Source organism: Oncorhynchus masou, chromosome 6 (assembly GCF_036934945.1).
Source record: "Oncorhynchus masou masou isolate Uvic2021 chromosome 6, UVic_Omas_1.1, whole genome shotgun sequence".
Classification (NCBI taxonomy): domain Eukaryota; kingdom Metazoa; phylum Chordata; class Actinopteri; order Salmoniformes; family Salmonidae; genus Oncorhynchus; species Oncorhynchus masou.
In genome coordinates this window covers 4,075,735-4,090,030 of record NC_088217.1, presented here as the reverse complement: position 1 = coordinate 4,090,030, position 14,296 = coordinate 4,075,735, and the positions used below count along the sequence as shown (strand labels likewise).

Below are 14,296 nucleotides of genomic sequence, written 5' to 3'. Positions count from 1 at the left end.
TTTACAGGCACCCAACCAGACTTTACAGGCATCCAACCAGACTTTACAGGCATCCAACCAGGCATTACAGGCATCCAACCAGACTTTACAGGCACCCAACCAGACTTTACAGGCATCCAACCAGGCTTTACAGGCATCCAACCAGGCTTTACAGGCATCCAACCAGGCTTTACTGCTCATCTGTCAGGTTGACAGGTTGGCTAAGGTATGACGATCCAGCTGTGAACCATTTTTGAACACTATCACAGTAAATCATTGATCAGATAACGTCTGGGAACATAGCGATGTCAGTAGAAAGCAACCATCTCACTTCCCACTCAAGAAGTGTTCAGACGAAAACACAGAAGTCGACCGAAGTCATACGTTGGACGAACGACAGTGGAAACGACTGCTCAGTCAATTTCCTGTCTTTATGTGTGTTGGGAGGTTAAGAGTTTAAGTAAGTTCAAAATGTTGACGATAGAAAGATAGATGCGTAAACCAGTCTAAACCAGTCTAAACCATCCTTCTTTGTTGGAACAGGCTCTGTAACAGGCTCTGTAACTGCCAGGCAGGGTCAGGAGACCAACACTTAACATTCCTAGATTTTCTACACTTCCAAACTCAGGTTTTTTTTCTCTCTCCTTTCCTTGTCAGATATTCCCTTGGGACTCACTGGGATATCGAACGTTCAGATACTGGTGGTGCTTATTCAAAAGGTGGCCAAAGGTGAAGTTGTCGCCTTCAACACAATCTCTATCACCTTCAAACACATTCTCTATCACCTTCAAACACATTCTCTATCACCTTCAAACACATTCTCTATCACCTTCAAACACATTCTCTATCACCTTCAAACACATTCTCTATCACCTTCAACACATTCTCTATCACCTTCAACACATTCTCTATCACCTTCAACACATTCTCTATCACCTTCAAACACATTCTCTATCACCTTCAAACACATTCTCTATCACCTTCAAACACATTCTCTATCACCTTCAAACACATTCTCTATCACCTTCAAACACATTCTCTATCACCTTCAAACACATTCTCTATCACCTTCAAACACATTCTCTATCACCTTCAAACACATTCTCTATCACCTTCAAACACATTCTCTATCACCTTCAAACACAATTCTCTATCACCTTCAAACACAATTCTCTATCACCTTCAACACAATTCTCTATCACCTTCAACACAATTCTCTATCACCTTCAACACAATTCTCTATCACCTTCAACACAATTCTCTATCATCTTCAACACCTTCAACACATTCACATTGGGACAGCAACTAGGGGAGTGTTTATGCAGGATACAACAACTAGGGGAGTGTTTAACGGCAGTCATACCTGGACTGGAAGATGATACCTTGAGGCAGGTGTGATCTGTACGAGCAGTAAAAAAGGACTAAGTAAAGTCCTACCTGGAAGTGCTGGAATGTTCTACGTCTGTCTTCACATCTGTCAGAGAACCTTCTGAGGGTTCTGAAAAACAGCAGCAGGTCTCTCTTGTCCTCCACTCTGCAAGAAAACATAAAACACTGTTTAGTCAGGTCACCCTAACCCTACATTATCCCTGCCATTATCACATATTTACACGGTACATTATCATACAACACTATCAAAAACAGCAGCAGGTCTCTCTCGTCCTCCACTCTGCAAGAAAACATAAAACACTGTTTAGTCAGGTCACCCTAACCCTTCATTATCCCTGTCATTATCACATATTTACATGGTACATTATCATACAACACTATCAAAAACGGCAACAGATCTCTCGTCCTCCACTCTGCAAGAAAACATAAAACACTGTTTAGTCAGGTCACTCTAACTCTACATTATCCCTGTCATTATCACATATTTACACGGTACATTATCATACAACACTATCAAAAACAGCAACAGATCTCTTGTCCTCCACTCTGCAAGAAAACATAAAACACTGTTTAGTCAGGTCACCCTAACCCTACATTATCCCTGTCATTATCACATATTTACACGGTACATTATCATACAACACTATCAAAAACAGCAGCAGGTCTCTCTTGTCCTCCACTCTGCAAGAAAACATAAAACACTGTTTAGTCAGGTCACTCTAACCCTACATTATCCCTGCCATTATCACATATTTACACGATACATTATCATACAACACTATCAAAAACAGCAGCAGGTCTCTCTCGTCCTCCACTCTGCAAGAAAACATAAAACACTGTTTAGTCAGGTCACCCTAACCCTTCATTATCCCTGTCATTATCACATATTTACATGGTACATTATCATACAACACTATCAAAAACGGCAACAGATCTCTCGTCCTCCACTCTGCAAGAAAACATAAAACACTGTTTAGTCAGGTCACTCTAACCCTACATTATCCCTGTCATTATCACATATTTACACGGTACATTATCATACAACACTATCAAAAACAGCAACAGATCTCTTGTCCTCCACTCTGCAAGAAAACATAAAACACTGTTTAGTCAGGTCACCCTAACCCTACATTATCCCTGTCATTATCACATATTTACACGGTACATTATCATACAACACTATCAAAAACAGCAGCAGGTCTCTCTTGTCCTCCACTCTGCAAGAAAACATAAAACACTGTTTAGTCAGGTCACCCTAACCCTACATTATCCCTGCCATTATCACATATTTACACAGTACATTATCATACAACACTATCAAAAACGGCAACAGATCTCTTGTCCTCCACTCTGCAAGAAAACATAAAACACTGTTAGTCAGGTCACCGCTCTACATTATCCCTGTCATTATCACATATTTACACAGTACATTATCATACATTATCACTGAACACTATCAACAACAGCAACAGGTCCTACTTGTCCTCCACTCTGCAAGAAAACATAAAAGTCAGGTCACCGCTCTATATTATCCCTGTCATTATCACACATTTACACAGTACATTAACACATATTTACACAGTACATTATCACATATTCACACAGTACATTATCACATATTCACGCAGTACATTATCACATATTCACACAGTACATTAGCATACATTATCACTGAACACTATCAACAACAGCAACAGGTCCTACTTGTCCTCCATTTGAAATCAACATGAAATCCCTGAAACAAGTGATGGAATTTCAGTCCCGGCCCGTAACAGATAAACCTCTGACTCGTGTTTTAAAGTCACATCCTCGTTCCAAGGCCTAAATGGTACAGTCACTGGGAAATCGTGCAACTATACCAATTAAACGATACCGTAGGGCTGGTTTGAAACAGAGGGTAACTTACTGAACATAGACGGTTGTTTTTAGAGACTCCGTCTGATCTGAAAATCAGCTACGGCCTTGGACTGATTAATTTAAAAATGTCAGAAGTGGGATTTTAATGTAAAACTTTGGCTTCTCAAACCAACGCGATTGGTCATTCTGATTATTACTGAATGTTGGTTAAAGAAGCCTATGCTGAATGATGATGAGTCTCTGACTGGTTATAATATACAGTGACTTCAGAAAGAAATCATATCTCTTGACTTGTTCAAAATGGTGTTGAGTTACAGCCGGAATTCAAAATGGTGTTGAGTTACAGCCAGAATTCTAAATGGTGTTGCGTTTACAGCCGGAATTCTAAATGGTGTTGAGTTACAGCCGTAATTCTAAATGGTGTTGAGTTACAGCCAGAATTCTAAATGGTGTTGAGTTACAGCTGGAATTCAAAATGGTGTTGAGTTACAGCTGGAATTCAAAATGGTGGGTATTCTCACCCATCAGTCTTTCTGGGTAAGTCTCAAAGAGATTTTTTGCACACCTGGATTGTACAATATTTGCACATTATTATTCTTTTTTAATTGGTTGTTGATTATTGACATTTTTCATGTCATAAACTTTCAAGCCAATTTAATAAAACTGTAACTCGACCATTCAGGAACATTCAATGTCGTCTCGGTAAGCAACTCCAGTGTTTATTTGGCCTTGTGTTTTACATTATTGTCCTACTGAAAAGGTGAATTTGTCTCCCCAGTGTCTGGTGGAAAGCAGACTGAACCAGGTTTTCCTCTTGGACTTAGCTCTATTCCGTTTCTGTTTATCCCCAAAAAATATATTAAAAAAACTCACTAGTCCTTGTCGATGACAAGCATACTCATAACATAATGCAGCCATCACCATGCTCGAAAATATGAAGAGTGGTTCTCAGTGATGTGTTGTGTTTGACCCATTTTTTGCAGTTTTACTTTAGTACCCATCTTTCTTTGTTCTACTGTATTATTGACTGTATGTTTTGTTTACTCCATGTGTAACTCTGTGTTGTTGTATGTGCCGAATTGCTTTGCTTTATCTTGGCCAGGTCGCAGTTGCAAATGAGAACTTGTTCTCAACTAGCCTCCCTGGTAAAATAAAGGTGCAATTAATAAATAAATAAAACCTTGTTGTAAAACAGCATATTTGTTAATGGGATATTTGTATTCTGTAAAGGCTTCCTTCTTTTCTCTCTGTCATTTAGGATAGTATTGTGGAGTAACTACAATGTTGTTGATCCATCCTCAGTTTTCTCCTATCACAGCCATTAAACTCTGTAACTGTTTCAAAGTCACCATTGGCCTCATGGTGAAATCCCTGAGCAGTTTCCTTCCTCTCCGGCAACTGAGTTAGGAAGGACGCCTGTATCTTTGTAGTAACTGAGTGGATTGATACCCCATCCAAAGTGTAATTAACATCACCATGCTCAAATGGATATTCAATATCTACCTCATTTGAAGGCATTGGAAAACGTCCCTGGTATTTGTGGTTGAATCTGTGTTTGAATTCACTGCTCGACTGAGGGACCTTACAGATAATTGTATATGTGGGGTACAGAGATGAGGTAGTCATTCAGAAATCATGTTAAACACTATTATTGCACACAGAGTCCATGCAACTTATTATTTATTAATGTGACTTGTTAAACACATTTTTACCCCTGAACGTATTTAGGTTTTCCATAACAAAGTGGTTGAATAATGATTAAAACATTTCAGCTTTTCCTTTTTAATTACATTTGTAAAAATGACTAAACCGACTTCCACTTTGACATTATGGGGTATTGTGTGTAGGCCAGTGACACAACATCTCAATTTAATCCATTTTAAAATTCAGGCTGTAACTCAACAACATGCGGAAAAGGGGTATGAATACTTTCTGAAGGCAATGTATCTGACAGAGGGATTCGTAAAGAGGAACTTAAAATGTTTCGGTGTCCCTTTCCACCTCGGTCTCTAAGCAATATGAATGTCTGGTAATAATATCCAACTGACAGTAGTGGGAATTTACTGTCCGACTGCGCTAAATCTGAATTACTGTCCGACTGCGCTAAATCTGAATTACTGTCCGTCTACGCTAAATCTGAATTACCGTCCGTCTACGCTAAATCTGAATTACCGTCAGACTACGCTAAATCTGAATTACCGTCCGACAGCGCTAAATCTGAATTACCGTCCGACTGCGCTAAATCTGAATTACCGTCCGACAGCGCTAAATCTGAATTACCGTCAGACTACGCTAAATCTGAATTACCGTCCGACTGCGCTAAATCTGAATTACCGTCCTACTGAGCTAAATCTGAATTACTGTCCGTCTACGCTAAATCTGAATTACTGTCAGACTACGCTAAATCTGAATTACTGTCCGACAGCGCTAAATCTGAATTACTGTCCTACTGAGCTAAATCTGAATTACTGTCCGACTGCGCTAAATCTGAATTACTGTCCGACTGCGCTAAATCTGAATTACTGTCAGACAGCGCTAAATCTGAATTACTGTCCGACAGCGCTAAATCTGAATTACTGTCAGACAGCGCTAAATCTGAATTACTGTCCGACTGAGCTAAATCTGAATTACTGTCCGACTGCGCTAAATCTGAATTACTGTCAGACAGCGCTAAATCTGAATTACTGTCCGACTGAGCTAAATCTGAATTACTGTCCGTCTACGCTAAATCTGAATTACTGTCCGACAGCGCTAAATCTGAATTACTGTCCGACAGCGCTAAATCTGAATTACTGTCCGTCTACGCTAAATCTGAATTACTGTCCGACTGAGCTAAATCTGAATTACTGTCAGAGAGCGCTAAATCTGAATTACTGTCCGACAGCGCTAAATCTGAATTACTGTCCGTCTACGCTAAATCTGAATTACTGTCCGACTGAGCTAAATCTGAATTACTGTCAGAGAGCGCTAAATCTGAATTACTGTCAGAGAGCGCTAAATCTGAATTACTGTCAGACAGCGCTAAATCTGAATTACTGTCCGACAGCGCTAAATCTGAATTACTGTCCGACTGAGCTAAATCTGAATTACTGTCCGACTCAGCTAAATCTGAATTACTGTCAGAGAGCGCTAAATCTGAATTACTGTCAGACAGCGCTAAATCTGAATTACTGTCCGACTGAGCTAAATCTGAATTACTGTCCGACTGAGCTAAATCTGAATTACTGTCAGAGAGCGCTAAATCTGAATTACTGTCAGAGAGCGCTAAATCTGAATTACTGTCAGAGAGCGCTAAATCTGAATTACTGTCAGAGAGCGCTAAATCTGAATTACTGTCCGACTGAGCTAAATCTGAATTACTGTCCGACTCAGCTAAATCTGAATTACTGTCAGAGAGCGCTAAATCTGAATTACTGTCCGACTGCGCTAAATCTGAATTATTAATATTTGATAATTGGGTAATATGAATTGGTTGATGCCAGTATCAGATTCACAATACCATTCGAAAGTTTGGGGTCACTTAGAAATGTCCTTGTGTTTGAAAGAAAAGCAAAAAAAAAAATGTCCATTAAAATATCATCAAATTGATCAGAAATACAGTGTAGACATTGTTAATGTTGTAAATTACTATTATAGCTGGAAGCATCTGATTTTTAATGGAATATCTACATAGGAGTACAGAGGCTCATTACCAGCAACCATCACTCCTGTGTTCCAATGGCACGTTGTGTTAGCTAATCCAAGTTTATCATTTAAAAAAGGCTACCATTTTGCAAAACCATTTTGCAACTATGTTCGCACAGCTGAAAACTGTTCTGATTAAAGAAGCATTAAAACTGGCCTTATTTAGACTAGTTGAGTATCTGGAGCATCAGCATTTGTGGGTTCGATTACAGGCTCAACATGGCCAGAAACAAAAACCTTTCTTCTGAAACTCGTTAGTATATTCTTGTACTGAGAAATTAAGGCTATTCTATGCGAGAAATTTCCAAGAAACTGAAGATCTTGTACAACGCTGTGTACTACTCCCTTCACAGAACAGTGCAAACTGGCTCTAACCAGAATAGAAAGAGGAGTGGGAGGCCCCGGTGCACAACTGAGCAAGAGGACAAGTACAGTAGAGAGTCTAGTTTGAGAAACAGACGCCTCTCAAGTCCTCAACTGGCAGCTTCATTAAATAGTACCCACAAAACACCAGTCTCAACGTCAACAGTGAAGAGGCGACTCCGGGATGCTGGCATTCTAGGCAGAGTTGCAAAGACAAAGCCATATCTCAGACAGGCCAATAAAATGAAAAGTTCAAAATGGGCAAAAGAACACAGACACTGGACAGAGGAACTCTGCCGAAATTGTTTAACTTCTCTGTTTAACATTGTTGCAGATAATTTTTTTATACCTTTATTTAACTAGGCAAGTCAGTTAAGAACAACTTCTTATTTTCAATGATGCCTAGGACCAGTGGGTTAACTGCCTGTTCAGGGGCAGAACGACAGATTTTTACCTCGTCAGCCCGGGGATTCATTTTAGCAACCTTTCGGTTACTGGCCCAACGCTCTAACCACTAGGCTACCTGCCACCTCTACACTCTAACCACTAGGCCACCTACAGATGCTCCGTATATAAAGAAAGAAAAAAGAAGATACGAGTAAAGGACATATCAAACCCTTGGTCTACAGATGAATAGTCTGAAAAATTACAGGAAGTAAAAGTAGCTTGGGCTACGGCAAGATAGACTGACACTACGTTCGACTGGCAGTCCTTCAGACGTTCCAGAAATAGATGTAGCTCACTTGTTAGAAAAGCAAAGTCAACTTTAACTTCTTTAAATTGTGTATCTGAGAAATGGTGGGAATCCAGCAAGCATCTGGAAGGAACATACAAATCTCTGAACCCACTACCACCCGCATTGCCCCCAACAGGTTGTGACAGTCTCTGGTCCCATAATAGACATTTGTGGTGCTTTTAATAACTTTTTTGCCTCAAAGAATAGTTTACGGAAATTCCTCAAATTCCACTAGAGGGAGTCCTTTATTCACCTCTAACCAGACTGTAGAGAACGATGCACTTCCACAGTCTATTTTCTTTTCAAACATTTTATATCTTGGAGTTAATAAGAGCCTTGCTAAAAATCTATGTAAAAAAATAAAAAGCTGTTTGAGAGAATGCCAAGAATGTCCAAAGCTGTCATCAAGGCAAAGGGTGGCTACTTTAAAGAATCCCAAATATTATGATTTGTTTAAAACTTTTTTTTCAGTTACTACATGATTCCATATGTGATATTTCATAGTTTTGATCTCTTCACTATTATTCTACAATGTAGAAAATAGTAAAAAAAATAAAGAAAAACCCTTGAATGAGTAGGTGTGTCCAAGCTTTTGACTGGTACTGAAGATGACTTGGAAAATGGACAGTAAGTTATCTTGCCTTTCCAAAGTATTAGAATCTTTGGCCAACTGTCAGCTAAGAACATTTTTTAAACTCTAAATATGCACCAGTCTGGTTTTAGTCCATTTCAGCTGCTACGTTCTTTCTAGATGATGTGTTAAAATTGCTTAGAGCATAAAAATCATTGTGGCACTTTATTTAAAGACCTTTCCAAGGCCTTCAACACTGTTGGGGGGGGGGGGGAATTCTTGAGGATTTTAATAGTTTACCTTGAATATTTGTGTTGTGCTGTATTTGACTGGTTTTGTACGGTATTTGATTTGAGAGTTTGTCTTATGAAATGATATATGCAGGACTCCTTGTGAAAGAGGTCCTGGTCTCAAGTGGTGACTCCCTGCTTAAAATATTTATTTTATAACATACCTGTCATGGCACAATTTAAAACTGAATTTAAGCTGTCATTTACTGCACCACATTATCACAATCACAAAAACAACATTGAGTTTTGTTGGAAATTGTTGATGGAAATTGAAAACTCCAGGTGAGATTCTTGCAGGAATATCCAAGCTAGAGAACAAAATAGTAACTTCGCCCCATATTTACAGTACAGTCCCTCCTCAGCAGCCCCATGTCAGATGAGGTTCCTCTGACATTTCTAGAAACTTTCCACAGATGTTGTCAGCCAGGTCCACCAGTCTGAGACATCGGGAAGAAGTTTCCACTGCTATGGAGCCCAAACTCTGCTCCCCACTCTGCTCAGCTCCAATCAGGGAAGGAATAGCAACAAAAAGGTGTGATGGAAACATGGCAAGGCCCTGACAAATAATTAAACCCGCTCAAACAACACTGAGAAACTAACGACTAGAGCATCCTACAGTGTATCTGTATATACACACAGCATCCTGTCCACAGTGTATCAGGGTGGTATATACACACAGCATCCTGTCTACAGTGTATCAGGGTGGTATATACACACAGCATCCTGTCCACAGTGTATCAGGGTGGTATATACACCCAGCATCCTGTCTACAGTGTATCAGGGTGGTATATACACACAGCATCCTGTCCACAGTGTATCTGTATATACACACAGGATCCTGTCTACAGTGTATCAGGGTGGTATATACACACAGCATCCTGTCCACAGTGTATCAGGGTGGTATATACACACAGCATCCTGTCTACAGTGTATCTGTATATACACACAGCATCCTGTCTACAGTGTATCAGGGTGGTATATACACACAGCATCCTGTCCACAGTGTATCAGGGTGGTATATACACACAGCATCCTGTCTACAGTGTATCAGGGTGGTATATACACACAGCATCCTGTCCACAGTGTATCAGGGTGGTATATACACACAGCATCCTGTCCACAGTGTATCAGGGTGGTATATACACACAGCATCCTGTCTACAGTGTATCTGTATATACACACAGCATCCTGTCTACAGTGTATCTGTATATACACACAGCATCCTGTCTACAGTGTATCAGGGTGGTATATACACACAGCATCCTGTCCACAGTGTATCAGGGTGGTATATACACACAGCATCCTGTCTACAGTGTATCAGGGTGGTATATACACACAGCAGGGTGGTATATACACACAGCATCCTGTCCACAGTGTATCAGGGTGGTATATACACACAGCATCCTGTCCACAGTGTATCAGGGTGGTATATACACACAGCATCCTGTCCACATCCTGTCCACAGTGTAGTATATGCATCCTGTATACACACAGCAGGGTGGTATATACACACAGCATCCTGTCCACAGTGTATCAGGGTGGTATATACACACAGCATCCTGTCCACAGTGTATCAGGGTGGTATATACACACAGCATCCTGTCCACAGTGTATCAGGGTGGTATATACACACAGCATCCTGTCCACAGTGTATCAGGGTGGTATATACACACAGCATCCTGTCCACAGTGTATCTGTATATACACACAGCATCCTGTCCACAGTGTATCAGGGTGGTATATACACACAGCATCCTGTCCACAGTGTATCAGGGTGGTATATACACACAGCATCCTGTCCACAGTGTATCAGGGTGGTATATACACACAGCATCCTGTCTACAGTGTATCAGGGTGGTATATACACACAGCATCCTGTCCACAGTGTATCAGGGTGGTATATACACACAGCATCCTGTCCACAGTGTATCAGGGTGGTATATACACACAGCATCCTGTCCACAGTGTATCAGGGTGGTATATACACACAGCATCCTGTCCACAGTGTATCAGGGTGGTATATACACACAGCATCCTGTCCACAGTGTATCTGTATATACACACAGCATCCTGTCTACAGTGTATCTGTATATACACACAGCATCCTGTCCACAGTGTATCAGGGTGGTATATACACACAGCATCCACAGTGTATCAGGGTGGTATATACACACAGCATCCTGTCTACAGTGTATCAGGGTGGTATATACACACAGCATCCTGTCCACAGTGTATCAGGGTGGTATATACACACAGCATCCTGTCTACAGTGTATCAGGGTGGTATATACACACAGCATCCTGTCCACAGTGTATCAGGGTGGTATATACACACAGCATCCTGTCCACAGTGTATCAGGGTGGTATATACACACAGCATCCTGTCCACAGTGTATCTGTATATACACACAGCATCCTGTCCACAGTGTATCAGGGTGGTATATACACACAGCATCCTGTCTACAGTGTATCTGTATATACACACAGCATCCTGTCCACAGTGTATCAGGGTGGTATATACACACAGCATCCTGTCCACAGTGTATCAGGGTGGTATATACACACAGCATCCTGTACAGTGTATCAGGGTGGTATATACACACAGCATCCTGTCCACAGTGTATCAGGGTGGTATATACACACAGCATCCTGTCTACAGTGTACAGTGTATCAGCATCCTGTCCACAGTGTATCTGTATATACACACAGCATCCTGTCTACAGTGTATCAGGGTGGTATATACACACAGCATCCTGTCCACAGTGTATCAGGGTGGTATATACACACAGCATCCTGTCCACAGTGTATCTGTATATACACACAGCATCCTGTCCACAGTGTATCTGTATATACACACAGCATCCTGTCCACAGTGTATATACACACAGCATCCTGTCCACAGTGTATCAGGGTGGTATATACACACAGCATCCTGTCTACAGTGTATCAGGGTGGTATATACACACAGCATCCTGTCTACAGTGTATCAGGGTGGTATATACACACAGCATCCTGTCTACAGTGTACAGTGTATCACAGCATCCTGTCCACAGTGTATCAGGGTGGTATATACACACAGCATCCTGTCCACAGTGTATCAGGGTGGTATATACACACAGCATCCTGTCTACAGTGTATCAGGGTGGTATATACACACAGCATCATGTCTACAGTGTATCTGTATATACACACAGCATCCTGTCCACAGTGTATCTGTATATACACACAGCATCCTGTCCACAGTGTATCAGGGTGGTATATACACACAGCATCCTGTCCACAGTGTATCAGGGTGGTATATACACACAGCATCCTGTCCACAGTGTATCAGGGTGGTATATACACACAGCATCCTGTCCACAGTGTATCAGGGTGGTATATACACACAGCATCCTGTCCACAGTGTATCAGGGTGGTATATACACACAGCATCCTGTCAGTGTACAGTGTATCAGGGTGGTATATACACACAGCATCCTGTCAGTGTACAGTGTATCAGGGTGGTATATACACACAGCATCCTGTCCACAGTGTATCAGGGTGTATATACACACAGCATCCTGTCTACAGTGTATCAGTGTATCAGGGTGTATCAGGGTGGTATACAGCATCCTGTCTACAGTGTATACACACAGCATCCTGTCCACAGTGTATCAGGGTGGTATATACACACAGCATCCTGTCTACAGTGTATCAGCATCCTGTATATATCAGGGTGGTATATACACACAGCATCCTGTCCACAGTGTATCTGGGTGGTATATACACACAGCATCCTGTCCACAGTGTATCAGTGTGTATATACACACAGCATCCTGTCCACAGTGTATCAGGGTGTATATACACACAGCATCCTGTCAGGGTGGTATATACAGTGTATCAGGGTGGTATATACACACACATCCTGCATCCTGTCCACAGTGTATCAGGGTACACACAGGTCTACAGTGTATCAGGGTGGTATATACACACAGCATCCTGTCTACAGTGTATCAGGGTGGTATATACACACAGCATCCTGTCCACAGTGTATCAGGGTGGTATATACACACAGCATCCTGTCCACAGTGTATCAGGGTGGTATATACACACAGCATCCTGTCCACAGTGTATCTGTATATACACACAGCATCCTGTCCACAGTGTATCAGCATCCTGTCCACAGTGGTATATACACACAGCATCCTGTCTACAGTGTATACACACAGCATCCTGTCCACAGTGGTATATACACACAGCATCCTGTCCACAGTGTATCTGTATATACACACAGTGTATCATCCTATATACACACAGCATCCCACAGTGTATCAGGGTGGTATATACACACAGCATCCTGTCAGTGTACAGTGTATCAGGGTGGTATATACACACAGCATCCTGTCCCACAGTGTATCAGGGTGGTATATACACACAGCATCCTGTCCACAGTGTATCAGGGTGGTATATACACACAGCATCCTGTCCACAGTGTATCAGGGTGGTATATACACACAGCATCCTGTCAGTGTACAGTGTATCAGGGTGGTATATACACACAGCATCCTGTCTACAGTGTATCAGGGTGGTATATACACACAGCATCCTGTCCACAGTGTATCTGCATATACACACAGCATCCTGTCTACAGTGTATCAGGGTGGTATATACACACAGCATCCTGTCCACAGTGTATCAGGGTGGTATATACACACAGCATCCTGTCCACAGTGTATCAGGGTGGTATATACACACAGCATCCTGTCCACAGTGTATCAGGGTGTATATACACACAGCATCCTGTCCACAGTGTATCAGGGTGGTATATACACACAGCATCCTGTCCACAGTGTATCTGTATATACACACAGCATCCTGTCACAGTGTACAGTGTATCAGCATCCTGTCTACAGTGTGGTATATACACACAGCATCCTGTCCACAGTGTATCTGTCAGCATCCAGTGTATCTGTATATACACACAGCATCCTGTCCACAGTGTATCAGGGTGGTATATACACACAGCATCCTGTCTACAGTGTATCAGGGTGGTATATACACACAGCATCCTGTCTACAGTGTATCAGGGTGGTATATACACACAGCATCCTGTCCACAGTGTATCAGGGTGGTATATACACACAGCATCCTGTCTACAGTGTATCAGTGTATCAGGGTGGTATATACACACAGCATCCTGTCCACAGTGTATCTGTATATACACACAGCATCCTGTCCACAGTGTATCAGGGTGTATATACACACAGCATCCTGTATACACACAGTGTATCAGGGTGGTATATACACACAGCATCCTGTCCACAGTGTATCAGGGTGGTATATACACACAGCATCCTGTCCACAGTGTATCAGGGTGTATATACACACAGCATCCTGTCCACAGTGTATCAGGGTGGTATATACACACAGCATCCTGTCCACAGTGTATC

At 41.6% G+C, this 14,296-nt stretch overlaps 1 protein-coding gene across 1 annotated transcript in view; it reads right to left on the bottom strand.

Annotated features, from left to right (window-relative positions):
• The window catches only part of cenpp (centromere protein P), a 197,939-nt gene that overhangs the window by 144,310 nt on the left and 39,333 nt on the right, over positions 1 to 14,296 (bottom strand). The window contains exon 6 of the mRNA XM_064967423.1: positions 1,417 to 1,513. Coding sequence (XP_064823495.1) covers positions 1,417 to 1,513 — 97 coding nt within the window. The remainder of the gene's footprint in view (positions 1 to 1,416; positions 1,514 to 14,296) is intronic.